Source organism: Siniperca chuatsi, linkage group LG17 (genome assembly GCF_020085105.1).
Source record: "Siniperca chuatsi isolate FFG_IHB_CAS linkage group LG17, ASM2008510v1, whole genome shotgun sequence".
NCBI lineage: Eukaryota > Metazoa > Chordata > Actinopteri > Centrarchiformes > Sinipercidae > Siniperca > Siniperca chuatsi.
In genome coordinates, this window is record NC_058058.1 from 1,034,353 (window position 1) to 1,049,250 (window position 14,898).

At 45.6% G+C, this 14,898-nt stretch overlaps 1 protein-coding gene across 2 annotated transcripts in view; it reads right to left on the bottom strand.

The window, feature by feature from the left end:
• Nucleotides 1-315: 315 nt before the first annotated feature.
• Nucleotides 316-14,898, bottom strand: part of rfx5 (regulatory factor X, 5) — a 22,367-nt gene continuing 7,784 nt past the window's right edge. For both annotated transcript variants that reach the window (XM_044172070.1, XM_044172069.1), the window contains exons 6-11: nucleotides 14,736-14,852; nucleotides 12,881-12,959; nucleotides 12,227-12,425; nucleotides 10,684-10,766; nucleotides 10,463-10,600; nucleotides 316-10,321 (exon numbers count right to left, since the gene is read on the bottom strand). In XM_044172070.1, the coding sequence (XP_044028005.1) occupies nucleotides 9,182-10,321; nucleotides 10,463-10,600; nucleotides 10,684-10,766; nucleotides 12,227-12,425; nucleotides 12,881-12,959; nucleotides 14,736-14,852 (1,756 nt within the window). In that variant the 3' untranslated portion in view covers nucleotides 316-9,181. The remainder of the gene's footprint in view (nucleotides 10,322-10,462; nucleotides 10,601-10,683; nucleotides 10,767-12,226; nucleotides 12,426-12,880; nucleotides 12,960-14,735; nucleotides 14,853-14,898) is intronic.

Here is a 14,898-nt window from a genome sequence, read left to right on the forward strand (position 1 = left end):
ACATTAGCAATTCACTTATTCATAACATTACATTACAACTGATATATAAGATATTATTCTTTATTACAGTGACAATATTACATCTATATATTTCTTGCATATCTTTTATTTATCAGCGCGTCGACCTGTACTTTTACATTTCTACTAAATACAGTGGAGCGAGCTGTCTCTACTGCAGGAAGCCTGAACGAGACGCTGTTAGAGCGCCACCCGGTGACTGACGGAGGAAACGACGGAGGAGGAGATTCGAGAAAAGAAGCAAAGCGAGAGAACAGAAACAAAAAGGACAGGAAAGAAACTGACGCGACTGTTTTCTGCCAGTGATCGACACTTCCTTTATTCCAGTCAGTCAGCGTAGGAAAATAGATTCACATTAATGTTCTGGCTTCTGCCCTCCGTCACTTTCCACAACAAACAAACAAACAAACAAACAAACAAACAAACCAGGCTCCAGGTAAAGTAAAGGTGCATGTCACTGATTATTGTGGTTTCCAAACCTTTTTTGGACCGACGTCGACCCCCCCCCCCTCAACTTCGATATTTAATCTAAAAGAGTAAAGTGCAAAAACAAACACGAAAGCCAGCGGGTTAACAGGGGGACAGAAAAACAAACGTTCAAAGTTATTAATAATAATAATATACAAAAACAGACAATCACAGGAAAACCATGCAGGAAGCCGGCAGCGTCTTCCACAAAGAAAAGATACTTTAAAAAGATCTTCGAAGCAACAAGAAGAAGAATGAAATCTGCACATCAACAAGCTGTACAACTGTATGAGAGAGCAAAGACAGACGTCAACAACAAGAACAAAAAGAAAAAAAAAAAAAAAGATAAATTAACAATAAGAGAAACTCTTATTAGATTTAGTAAAAACAACTTAATTCTCTTATTTGCACTGAGTGAACAGAAAACGGCAGCGTGAAGCTCTAAATGTTGCTGTTTGATGCCAGAATCCCACTCAGGTTTCTCATCTACGGACTTCATTACCCAGAGTTCCTGAGCCTGAGAGGTAGCAGCGCCTGGAAGGCTTCACTCAGGGCAACAAAACATAAAACAACCCCTGAAAGGATTCCCTTTTTTCTCAACATAAATTAACGTTTTTTTCTTGAATTTTCAACTTTAAATGTCTTAAAATCAGTTGGAAAAGGGAAATTTTTAGTCCGCAGAATTAAATTGAGATTAAATTGTAAAAACTCTGAGTGGGCCTCTGACAGGAAACAGGGCTACTTTCAGTTTAGACTGGGAGTTAACCACCACCACCACCACCATCATCATCATCATCATCATCATCATCACAATAACTGCAGTGTTTGACCACGATCAGCTCGGTCGTACAAACGTCTCGTCATCTCGTCACCTTAACTGCCGCTTCACCTTCAGGCCGCTCACCAGACTTCATCGGCGTTACAGCTAATTTAACCGAAGCGCTTCGTCATCACTTTTTCTTTGCGTTCTGGTTTTTCCCGTTTTCCGACGTCTAGTGATTATTAATCAAAGGAGTCTTTTTCCTCCTTTTCGTCTCCCGATCGTCGGTGAGTCTCTGCATTTTAAACTCTTCTGAGCAGTTTGGTCATTCGGGTCACATGACAGTCAACCCGAGAGGCGTTACAAGCACGACTTGATTAATTCGACTCTCTCTTTGACTGACGCGTGACCCAACGAGCCACGGTGAGGTTAAAGTGTCTGAGACTCCCGTCGGGTCAGAACAGACGGAGGAGTTGGGCGACGACGTCTTACAGAATAAAACAACAAATCACTTGACCTGGATGAGAATCACTCCAGTCGTTGTTGTAAACTTCTAACTGTTTTGTTAAAATAATGTTCGACGAGTCTCGTTCCGAGCTGGTTGGACTGAAAGTGAACGAACGACTTCGAAACTGATCTGAGCGTCATTTTAACTCCAGTAAATCGTATTAATGTTAATCTGTAAAATCGCAATGAAATGAGATCAGGCGAAGGCAATTAAATTGGCGACAATACGCTGAAGTTAAAAATGACGCATGTGGCGCGTTTAAACGCCACGGACCAGATCCAGCACAGGAAGTGACATCAGAGGACGTTGTGTCATTGAGTCTGATCCTTCGAGGTCAACGCACCGCTACCCGAATCCCGATCCTTTAATCTTTGATTATCTGACCCGTTTATGGTTGTTTTTTGAGCAACATGGCTCCACAGTGAAAGATTCCCACGACTGCCTCCACCTTCAGACCCGGGTTCCTAATGCAGCTCCGAACTGGGCCGAACTGGAGTCTTCTTGCCTTCGCTGACTTGTCCTGAACCATTTCTCGAACTCTGCTCAACGTCAAAGCTTTGCCCAAACGTTTTAAAAACGATCTTGAGCCCGAGGGTGCAGCCGATCTTCCCGGCTTCTCCCAAATGTTCACACAGACTCAGAAGGAAACTCTACCTGGGGCTTCTTGCGATCCTCGACTCGCTCGAAACCGTTTGCCAAAAAGGAGTTTGGATCTGGACTTGCTGCTAAACGTTCACACACTTTCTTCCCATCAGTGACTTGCCATGAACCCTTTCATAGTCTCCTACTGGATCTCGACTTCCCGAGTGCTGCTGGCCCAGTCAGACCAGTTAGCCGGCCAAAGTCCCGTCTATTTTGGATCTGAACTTCCAGAGTGCTGCTCATCTTTCAGGCTCCTTCCAAACGTCTACACAGTTACTGAAGGAAACTGTACAGTTCGCCCAGTTAAAGAACCAAACCAAACTGGGGTTTCGTGCCTTTTAGGACTTCCCTCGAACCATTTCTCCTTTTGGATGCAGACTTCCACGAAGCTGCTGGACTTCAAGTCCCTTTCCAACCCAGTGTCCACAAGAAAAGATTACATGTCCAGTCGGCCCAGTTAGTGGTCCAAACTGGTCCAAAGCCCCTCCCTCCTCCCATCACTGGCTTGCACTGAACCCTTTCTTAAACTCCTTTTAGATCTCTTTCACATCTTTTCATGTTCAGAACTTTTCCAAACTTATTTCATATTTCCAGTTTGCCCAGTTTAGCCCAGCAGGTCCTGCAGAGGGAACACAGCTGCTGTGTCACCTCAGGTTTCACTCTGAACCCTTTTCCCATCAACTCCAGATTCCCGACAAGACGCTAAAAGCAGCATTTCACTTTGATATCAGGGCTGGAATGATCGATATCTCATCTGCTTTCTGGATGAATATATTCCGCCTTAGGTTTCTGTAACGTCCCGATGCAACTTGTCAACCAAACTGTGGATGACGGGGGTGTTTAAAAGCCAATCTGACCGTCTGAAATCATTAACTCAGTCAGAAAGCGAGGACCGCTGATGACGGGGCAACTTGTTGGACAACCTGAACGGGCAACTTAAAGAGTTGCTCTCACTTCTTTGATCCTACAGGAGTGAGGCCTTAGTGTGCTTCAGATGAAGTTCTTGATGGCTCATCAAGATCATCAACTGAGTCGAGTCCCACGTCAACACTGTGCCAAGTCAAGTCCAAGTCCTAGTCCTTGTGTTTCAAGTCTGATGGCAGGTCTGAGGAACACACCTTTAGCTCCTGCTCGTGCAACGTGATTGGAGGCTGGATTCAAGGCGCATCCGTTGTCAGGAAAATGAAGTGCTGATTCACGGCACGCTTTCTTTATAATGTACATTTTAATATTTGGGCGTCAAGTCACGAGTCAAAGTCAAGCTGCAAGTCTTCTATGATTTTGTCAAGTCGGGTCTAAAGTCTGTAGAGTTGTGACTCGAGTCCAAGTCATGTGACTCGAGTCCACACCTGTGCTTTTGCCTTTAGACACAGTCAGACGACACGTCACATGACCTAGTGCTTCCTGCTGCTTTAGACGTCGCCCATCAAGTGAAATGCTGCTTTAACCCGTCCGTGTAGTCTCTCCAACTGTAACTTTGATAGACCAGAATTTGTGTTTCCCTCTTTATTCACGCTGCTAAAACTCTCTACTGAGCAATTTAAACAAGGATTATTATTCTGACCAAAGGTTCTGCAGTAAAAATAAATCTGGCGCTGCTCAGCCGGTCTCTGGCGAGTTCAAGCATGAAGCAGAACGTTACATCGTTCATAAACACGTGTCAATGTATTTTCTCAATGCATATAACAATAAATTCATAACATACAAGGACTTTCTCTTGTTTTAACTTTTCAACAGTGCAACTTTTCCTTTTGTTTCAGTTCTGTCTGAAAGGGCCGAGGCCGGGCGGATAAAGGGAGGCCGAGACATTTTAGCCGTTTTTCCACCAGGTGGAAAAGTTTTACACATCGGCGCTTCACTTCAGTGATAAAAAAAAAAAAATGACATATTGGCATCATTAGTGCTCCTTTTAATTATAAACTATGGGTAGTGGTAGGCTAGGCTGCTAGGCTAAGTGCTTGAACTCACTTTCCCATCATGCAACAGATATCGTTTTAACAGTCCTAACATGCCTCGGCGTCCCTTTAGCAGACCCGAAGCTCTCGTTGTCACAGGACGGAGGGAAACAAGGACACACACTCAGACCACACATTAACACACACAGCTGTATTCACACCTTGACGTGCGGGCGCGTCGACAAAAAGGATTTTTTTTTTTTTTTTTTTTTGTATAAATCTGTGATTACAGGATGGAAAACAGCGAGGGCCGAGCCCTGCGGTTTGTAGCACCAACGATGAAGAAGACGCCCTCGCACGGAGCGAGAGGCAGTTTGGCAGAGGTGAAGAACGAGCAGTGTCAGCAGTGTGACGTTACCATGACGACGGAGGGTCAAACTCCTCCTCCAGCAGAAGAAGAGGAGGAAGAGCAAATCATTTCGACAGTTCGCTGGTTTGGTTTGTTGTCCGACTGACAAACTCAAGCGCTTTTCTTGGTCTGAATCACGAGGAAACGAGGTCAGGAACTGAAATTCATGCCTATTTAATGGTCCTGCTTCTTCTTATAAACTACTTAAATTCCTAGTTTATTTTGTTCAGAGCTGAAAACGATTAGTTGATTAATCGGCAACTATTCTGATAATTGTTAAAGTCCCTTTTTAAGCAAAAAGGCCAAATATTCTCTGGTTTTCTGCTTCCGGCGTTTCAACTGTGAGGATTTCCTTTGCTTCCCTTTGTGTTAAGTGACACTCTTTGGCTTTTTCCACTGTCGGTCGGACATAATGAGACATTTGAGGACGTCGCCTCGAGCTTAAGGAAACTGTGATGTACATTTTCCACCATTTTATTACAATTAATCGAATAAGTGAACAAACGATCGGCAGATTGATCAACAATGAAAGCAATCTGTAGTTGCAGCCATAACTTTGTTGTATTTTTTTTAGTACATTGCATTTCCTTTAATGTTGTGTGTCTCATGTCGTCTTATTATCCCAAATAAAAGCATCATTTTGAAAAGAAGCTATTCTTTTTTTATTTTTAAAAACTTGTGATGGTGTTATTGGTTGGGATTTAATGCCACCTGCTGGTACAACATGAAGTTCCCATTAGAGCTGCAACTAATTACTATGTTCCTTATCGATTAATCTGCTGATTATTTTCTTTTTTTATTAACAGATCAATCAATTGGTTTATAAAATGTCTGAAAATAGTGAAAACTGCCTGAAAAAGCCCGAAAACCCAGCTGCCGAACACAAGTGCCTTTTTATTTTGAAGGTTTGAATCAGGAGGAAACGGTGATTCCTGGTTATTAATTGTGCATTTAATAATTCTGCTTCTTCCTTAATACCACTTAAATTCATTGTGTGTTTTCGTTGTATTATTGAAATTATATTAATGATTATTAATTATAATATTATTTGGCTTTAACCTAAAAAAGGGACAGCTCATCCGTAATATTTAAAGAGTTAATTTTTCTTTTATTTTCACAAATTCGTCGTGTCTAATTGGTCGGACTTCGTGCGCCACTCGCCGGCACAGAACGAGTTGTCACCGGCAAAAAGACGGTACTTTCGCACAATAAATGAACTGTTTATGTGGTTAAAGGTGCAGCAAACTTAAAACTGTGAATCTGTAACTGAGCGGGTGTTTATTATGCCTTACAATATATGATTTCAACTGCTGTTATTTGCTCCGACAGTGTTGATGCGTGATTGGTGTAATTAATTAGAACTGGGAGGAGAAATCAAAGACTATTACAGGTGAGCGTTCACCATAAAATAAAAGTGACAAAGAAAAAGGATACCTGTGCGTAGAGTCACTTTCAGCAGGATACATCCTGGCATCTGGACTTTTCTCCAACTTTAACTGCTTTTCACAGTGAATTATATAAATATAAATATACCTATACATAGGTATGAATAAAGCACAATTCCAAATAAAGTCTCCTGCACCTTTAAGACGAAGAAACGGGGATTAAATTTAGTTACATTCTCTTTCTTTTCTATCTTTGCGGCTTTCAATGAGTCCATTTCTTTTCCCGTTTCATACAAATGTTGAATTTCTCTGGACATGCGGCCTATTTTCAGTTCATGCAAACTCCGGCTCGATGTCTGAAGTGCTCTCTCCTGCAGCAAAAGAAGCGATGCGTTCTACTTTTCTCATCCGTTTGAAATAAACAGAAGAAGAACCACCGGGGCGGTTAGCATGAGCAGCAAACAGACTAACAGCCATCGTCTCCGAGCGAACGTTAGTGTCACTTCAAGACGAGGAGGAGTCGACGGGGAAAGTCAATGACAGAAACCAGAAAAACTTAAAGAATATCTCAGATTGCGTCTTCAAACATGGTCACGTCACATTGCTGATCCAGACAGTGCGTCAGTGGCGATCAAGAGGCGGTCGAAGAGTTAGTGCAAAGGGCGCATGGCGACATACAACAGCTAAGCCGGCTAGCAGGCTAATCACATAGACTAAACTTCAGTGCTACAGAAGCTCATTTTCTGCAAATATCTCTCATTAGTACATCTTCATTACTGCATTTTTAACTTTCTTTTGCGCTACGTGGCAGGAAACTTTGTGCTTTGCTCTTTCTGCCTGAGCTGATGCCGTTTTCTTCAACAGGAAAGGACAAACTTCAAACTTCTACCTGCGTTTCTGAGGTTTACCCCGAAGGCTGACATTTCGTCGTCTGCCGGAGGCTGCAGACATTTTGTGGCCAAGTAAGTGCTAATGTCGGTCTCACGAGTTTGGCATCGAGAGAACTCGCGGTAAAATAGTTGCGAAGTTAAAATATGACCAAAAAAATTAATAAAAAATGGAAATCACGTCTTAAAAACACCACTGGGTGTCGCTGTGGTCGGCAGGGCTGCGTGTAAACACTGTTTCTGGCCAGATTCATAATCTTGTCGACTGATTCTTTGATCAAAAAGTTCCTTTATTTAAGTTATCGTTTCTCCAGTTTTAGACTGTATTTAATTCAAAGTTCGGACGACAGCTGAGAAGGTCGGCTTCCTTTAGGGGTGGGGGCGAGAAGATGATGTACACTTTTCTATCGTCAGAGCAGGACTTAACTTCTGCATCGGTGCGCTAAAGTAATTCAATTTGTCAGGTATTTATTTAAAAATATTAGCCGAAAAGCGAACACGCCTGTTTGGTTTGTTGATCCATTCGTTTAATAAATCTTTTAAGAAAGTGTCTTATATCACGATGTCAGCTGAGGATTTATTCATGTCACCCATCTCCAGCTTCCTTGTTACATGAAGGGTTTTTATAGAAAAACCTGTAAGGGTATCAGAAGGTTTGTTCTGCTCGTACGATTGTGCGCAGAGGACAGACGAAGATTTAATCTGTCGTCAAGTTTCTCAGGATGAAAGTTAATTATCTAGAGCTGATCCGATCTGCTGCTGGGGTTGTTAAATGTAACGTAAACGTTTTGTACATTATTCTTTGCTAATAAAGGAGAGATGAAAGCTTCAGTAAGAGATTGGGGGTAAACGGGAACCAGAAGATCCAAAATGACTTAAAAGTACGTGGTAGTAATATGGCACCCGCACTAATATAGAAAGATTTCCAATGATACCCAGCTGTGCTGAGCACTGGGCAGGAAAACGGGCCTTTGAATTACAGACAAACACGGCTGCCGCGCACCACAAACTTAGTTTTTGTGTCAAATTTAAACAACATTAATAAAATAGAATGAAACGAGTCTCAGACCGAATGATAAAATGATAATTCGCCTCGCCTAACCTGGATAAATAAATAATTTAACTTCATGTGAACGTGGCTCATTTTACACAGTTTGTCAGAGTAATGGTTAGTTATGAGACGCTTTAAATTTTGTGTCTCGTCCGTCCCTCCCTGTCTCTCTCTCTCTCTCACACACTCCACTAAATCCACTAAACACCGATACAAACAGAGGAACTCTCTAAAGAGGAGCGCGGAGCCGAGCTTCGATTCACGTTCAATCCAAAACAGTTTCCCTTTCGGCTTTTCCAGCCTCTTAAAAGACTTTAAAACTTTAACTTCGCCTCCACGGGGCTTTTTGTTGAGTCACTAAACTTTTTGAAAAGACCCAGGTGTTCCAGAAATGTGCAGAGATGAGAAAAGCTTTCAGCACAACATCCTTTCTACATTTCCACGAACTGAACTGAAGGTGAACTGAGGCCGAACTCATTTTTTCATATTTAGCACAAAGAGCCTTTACAAGGCTCTGACCCGTAGTACCTACTGTATCTGTCCACGTCAGGCTGAACGCCGTCTGGGGCCTGATTCAATACTGAATACATGTCTCCTTCCCCTCTTCCTCTTTTCTTTCATCTTCCCTCCTTCCTTTATACCACTCTTTTCTTTTATCTGCGTTTTCTCTCCTATAAATCAGCTGATCATGAAGCGGCGGAAGCGATGCAGCAGACGACCAAGCCTCAGCGCAGAAAACGAGAAGTCTGGAGACGAAGGACACGAGGCGGCAAGGAGGTCGGGAAGGAAGGAAGCGGGGGGGAAGAGAGGATGGTTTGATTTCAGGCCCGGGCCACCTGAGGACTCGTTCCTCTGGTTTCAGCCACAGTTGACGGACAGACAGACGGACAGACATGCAGTTAAAGAATCACAGGTTTCTAAAAGCATCCAGTCTGTTCACAAGTGCAGTGGGAGCCGATGGAAGGACAGTTGAGGTTTTGGCTTCATTTATCCTCCTCGATTGGCTCTCTGCTGCCGCCAATCTGGGATTTCCACCAATAAGGAAGAGGAGCGGTAAGGGGGCGGGGCTTTGTTGCAGGTGAGGTAAAAGCTCAGTGAGGGGGGGAGGGGGCTGATAAAAAAGACGAGGAAGAAGAAGAAGAAGAAGAGTGATGAGAGCTAGTGTCCCTCTCTCTTTGAGGAGGTGCTGCTGCTCTCTCCTGCCTCCTCCTCTTTACTGGCGGAGGAAGAGGAGCCAGGAGCAGCAGAAGAAGAAGAGGTGGAAGACAGCGGCGGGTTGACGTGCAGCTCCACCGGCGTCAACGTTATCTCCACCTCCCCCCGCTCTTCGTGCAGCGTGGGCAGAGGAAGAGGAAGAGGAGGAGGAGGAGGAGGATGGAGGTGTGCTGCAGGTGGAGGAGTGGTGCCGCTGTTGTTATTGCTCGGTCTCGGCGCTTTCTGGATGACCTCCACCATCGGGGTCCGCCCCGATGGCGCCAACTCCCAGCTGGGGTTCCCTGGACTCTGGAACAGCAGCAGCGGCCTGCTGTGGCGGTCCGGCTCAACCGCCCCGCCCGGCTGACACTGCACCACCACCCCACGGTGCTCCATCAGCTGGTGAGCCGGGTCCGACACCGCCGGCAGGGGACTCAAAACCAGCCCTGGCTGGTCCTGGATCACCAGCTCCAGCACCGGCTGCGAGGAGGAGGAGGAGGAGGAAGAGGAGGCTTTCTGGATGACGCCGCCGGTCAGGGAGGTGATGATGGGAGGTTGGGAGGGAGGCGCGGGAGGGGGAGGCTGGGCGGGGAGAGCAGCAGGAGAAGGTGGAGGCAGGGCATCCTCCGGCCGAGGTTTTCTTGGTCGCCCACGTTTCCGTTTCACCGGAGGAGCAGCAGAGCCACCAGACACGCCCACAGCAGCGCCTGACGTCACCTCCAGGGGGCGCTTGCTGGCGTACCCTCTTGCTTTCTGGACCACAGAAGTGGGGGCTGCAGGGGCGTGCTGCTGCTGGGGGGGAGGCTGTGGCGGCGGGGCGACCTTCTCCCTCTCGTACGACAGACAGCCCTGAGGCAGGATCATCACTGGGACAGGCCCGCCCTGCTGCTGGGGCAGCGTCGCCATGGCGATGACCTTCACCCCACCACCGCTGGCGGCGGCGGCGGCGGCAGCGGCTGGACCTCCGGGTCCAGACGCCCCCCCAACACCTGAGGCGTCTTTGGGAGCCAGCGAGGGCGGAGAGGAGCGGACAGAGAGCTGGGTCTTATCGGGGATGGAGCTCCGAGGGAGGATTCTGGGTAACTGCTTCATGAAGGCCTCCACCTGCATCACATCAGTCACAGTCATTACGTCACTTATTGATCTGGTTATTGGTAACTGTGGAAAAGTTTCAAATAAAAAGATCACTTTCAACAAACAGGTGCTGGAGGTGAATACAGGTGCAGATGGGAGGTGTCAACCTACCGCAGGACGCAGGGAGGAGGAGGAGGAGGAGGAGGAGGGAGGCGGAGCGTCCAGGGACGAAGGTTTGGCCGCTGCAGCTGATTTGTCTCCAGACGGCGGCTTCAGTGAAGACGAGGAGGAAGAGTCTCCGAGCTCCTTCTAACGACAGACAGGAAGCAGTGAGCGGCAGTGACAGATTACCTGCATGCGATCAGTGATCGTACAGAAACACCTGCGAGCACCTTCTGATCAGCGGCGCCGTTGCTCTCAGCCTTAGAGATGACGGGAGTTTTCTTGATGACCTTGTGAGGTTTGGCTGGACCTCCTGCAGACAGACAGACGACACAGCCGTCAACCGCAAGTTACGTTAAACATCGTCCATCGTGCGTTGAACAACGAGACCCGTGTGATGTTATTACTGGTGTTCAGTCGCCTCGCTGGTTGTTCCGACACATTCAGAATAACGTCACCGCTCTTGCCGTTAGCAACAGGCGGCTCGCTTTGTGTAAAATGTATATTTTAAAGGCTCATTATTACGGTTTTGTGTTTCTTATAACGTTCTTTCTCAGCCCTGGAACCATTTTCTGATGCCCCCAAAAATATACATTTAAATAATTAAATTAATATAATAAACGTTCGACTACTAGTCGACAAATTAGTGCAAACCGCCTGAAACAAGAAGACAACAGAGGCTCTGACGTCAGTTAGCAAAACATAATGATACGCAAGACAAACGCCACTACAGCTATTCTTCAAACGCTACCTGCTCTGAAGTTACACAGCAGTCGAGGCAGAAAATGCTGCTTTTATCAGTAATGGCTTCATCATGTGACTGCATTTTCCTCAAGGACCTCCAACGGCACTAAGCAGTCTCCTATTCACAGCGGCGGAACGTAACTGAGTACATTTACCTCATTACTGTCCGGAAGTACACGTGTGAGGTACCTGTACTTTACTGGAGTCTTTTCTGTTCGTGTCACTTCCTGCTTTCTCCTCCGCCGAGTCTCAGAGGGAAACACCGGACTCTTTACTCCACCACATTTATCTGACGGCTTCAGTTACTTTACACACAAAACACATGAGGAGTTTAAATTAAACTGCAACAGTTTAAACGAGTTCAGCTGAGACGATTAGTCCATTAATCAGTTAATTATTTAATTAATCAGCAGCTGTTTTGATGTTTGAAGTCGTTTCTCCTGTAAATCCCTTCCTGGCTGCAGCTCCTCAGATGTGCAGATCTGCTGCTTTTCCTCTGAACGACTGTAATAACTGTGATGTTTGTTAATAACGTCGAGCTTGGACTGTCGGTCGGACACGACGACACGCTGAAGAAGCGCCGCTTTGGGCTCTGGGTCGTCGTGGCGGCGTTTCTCACCGTTTTCACCAGTTTTCCAAACCGATCGATCGATCGACGGATCGACGGAGAAAAGAATCGGCAGATGGATCCAGAATGAAAAGCATCATCAGCTGCAGTCCGATACAAACCGGTTCAACATGAGCTCCAGCTCCACCAGCTGCAGCAGCAACATCCTGCTTTACATTAATGCACGAGGAATAATAACCTGATGATAGAATATATAACAGCACAGCAGCCACAGGGACGCTGCACTGCTTTAATGCTTTAAGGATCCTGATCACACTCTCACACTTTCACTGCAGCAGAGGGTTTTACAGAGTGTGTGTCAGTACCTTTACTTACTTAATACTTCCTCCACTGCCTATTCAGTAATGAGAAAATAATGTTAGCAAGTGTGTAGCAGTCACCGCACACGCACAGATACACACCTGCGAGTGCTGCGGAGGTGACCAGCTCGGCCTGGCTGCAGCGAGGGTTGACGATGTGCTCCTGGATCAGGTAACGAGCGATCTCCACCACCGTGTCGAACGAACGCTTCAGGATCTTCTGCGCCCAATCACAGATCAGCTCGCAAGCCGCCTCGGTCACTTCCTGTTTGTACGTCTGGACCAGCTCAGTCAGCTCCGCCTGGACACGAAGAGGAGGAGGAAGAAGATAGTTTCTATAGGTGAAGCTCTTTTTCTATGTCTGTTCAGCCATGACGGCCATACTGTAGTCCAGTGATGATGTCATTTTGTAGGCCAACATGGAGGTCAGCTCTCACAGCAGATTTCCAAAAGATTTTCACTATTAGTTTGTTGATAAATAACAACGATCTCTCTTGTGATGATGTTCAGACATTTGGTTCAGTGAACCACGAACTTTATGTTCTACGGGAACTGAAAATCTGCACCTGTGGTGCCGTGAACGTAGCCGTTGCCTTGAAATTCAGGGGTTGGAGGTAAAAGCAACGCCATAGATTTTTGTCTGACTCTGGATTTTCTCTGGAATAAGACAAAGAACTGAACACTGAGACCAGAATCAGCTGACGGAGCTGCTGCTATGCTGATACATTTTGTGTGTACAAGTGTGTGTGAGTGTACCGGGTCATTCTTCAGGTCCAGGTTGGGCAGCAGAGGCATGTTGAGAACCGTCTTCCTCCTGATGCCGCTGTAACAGTACGTATCGGCCGGGCAGGTTAGGGAATTCAACCAGCAGCCCAACACCAAAGGGGGGCTCATATATAAAACATTGGGTCTATAGCAAAAGTTTCTGTGCACCAAGAAATAATTAGATTTATAAAACTGAGTGTGTGTAAATTGTACTTTTGTGAAATATGCACAGTATTCAAAGATTGTGTTAGAAATACAGTGGTGTGAAAAAGTGTTTGCCCGCTTCCTGATTTCTTATTTTTTTTGCATGTTTGTCACACTTAAATGTTTCAGATCATCAAACAAATTTAAATATTAGTCAAAGATAACACAAGTAAACACAAAATGCAGTTTTTAAATAAAGGTTGTTATTATTAAGGGAAAACGAAATCCAAACCTACATGGCCCTGTGTGAAAAAGTGAATGCTCCCTAAACCTAATAACTGGTTGCTCCACCCTTAGCAGCAACAACTGCAATCAAGCGTTTGCGATAACTTGCGATGAGTCTTTTACAGCGCTGTGGAGGAATTTTGGCCCACTCATCTTTGCAGAATTGTTGTAATTCAGCCACATTGGAGGGTTTTCGAGCATGAACTGCCTTTTTAAGGTCATGCCACAGCATCTCAATAGGATTCAGGTCAGGACTTTGACTAGGCCACTCCAAAGTCTTCATTTTGTTCTTCTTCTTCGTCTGTCAGCCTCACTAGAATGCTGTATCAAATTCACATCTGAATCCATATAAGGTTCGGCTATTATGCAACAGATGTTGAATAAACATTCGCAAACAGTTTGCTCAACTTATCTCCACTAGGCCAGTCCAAAGTCTTCATTTTGTTCTTCAGCCATTCAGAGACCCCACAACAACATCCAAAGACCTGCAGGCCTCACTCGCCTCAGTTAAGGTCAGTGTTCATGACTCCACCATAAGAAAGAGACTGGGCAAAAATGTTCCAAGACGAAAACCACTGCTGAGCAAAAAGAACATTTAGGCTCGTCTCATTTTTGCCAGAAAACATCTTGATGATCCCCAAGACTTTTGGGAAAATACTCTGTGGACTGACGAGACAAAAGCTGAACTTTTTGGAAGGTGTGTGTCCCATTACATCTGGCGTAAAAGTAACACCGCATTTCAGAAAAAGAACATCACACCAACAGTAAAATATGGAGGTGGTAGTGTGATGGTCTGGGGCTGTTTTGCTGCCCAGTCTCTTTCTTATGGTGGAGTCATGAACACTGACCTTAACTGAGGCAAGTGAGGCCTGCAGTTCTTTGGATGTTGTTGGGGGTCTCTGAATGGCTGAAGAAGAACAAAATGAAGACTTTGGAGTGGCGTAGTCAAAGTCCTGACCTGAATCCTATTGAGATGCTGTGGCATGACCTTAAAAAGGCAGTTCATGCTCAAAACCCTCCAACCCCCCAGTTGTTGCTGCTAAGGGTGGCCCAGCCAGTTATTAGGTTTAGGGGGCGATCACTTTTGCACACCACTGTATGCCACTGCACTGTTCTCCAATTCTATAAAGATATTTGATGCAATCTCAGATTTCTATAATTGATGGCGATCATTTTATCAGCAGTGAGTTAATGAGGTCGATGGGAAAGTGAGTCCGGATGAACTTTCGGGGAGAAGGCGACATATAATCATCATTTCTGAAGGTGAGAGAAGGATCGTCGTGAATTCACCTGTCAAGTTGGTTTGTTAAATCCCAACGTGGGAGGTGGCAGGTGTACATCTTTCAAACACATTCAAACAAACAGCAGGACAGCAGGTGACTGTGTCCTCCTGTCTGTCCAGCAGGTGAAAGGATATTTGGACTGTCCTCTGCCGCCGAGCCGTCGGGCCTTGATGTTGGGGAAGATGTCTCTGATGATCTTCCCGAAGTTGGCGGCGCTCAGAGGGCGATGCTGCAGGTTCTCACAGTATCTCCTGGAGGACAGAGACACAGACAGGAGGACAGTCAGGAGGACAGACA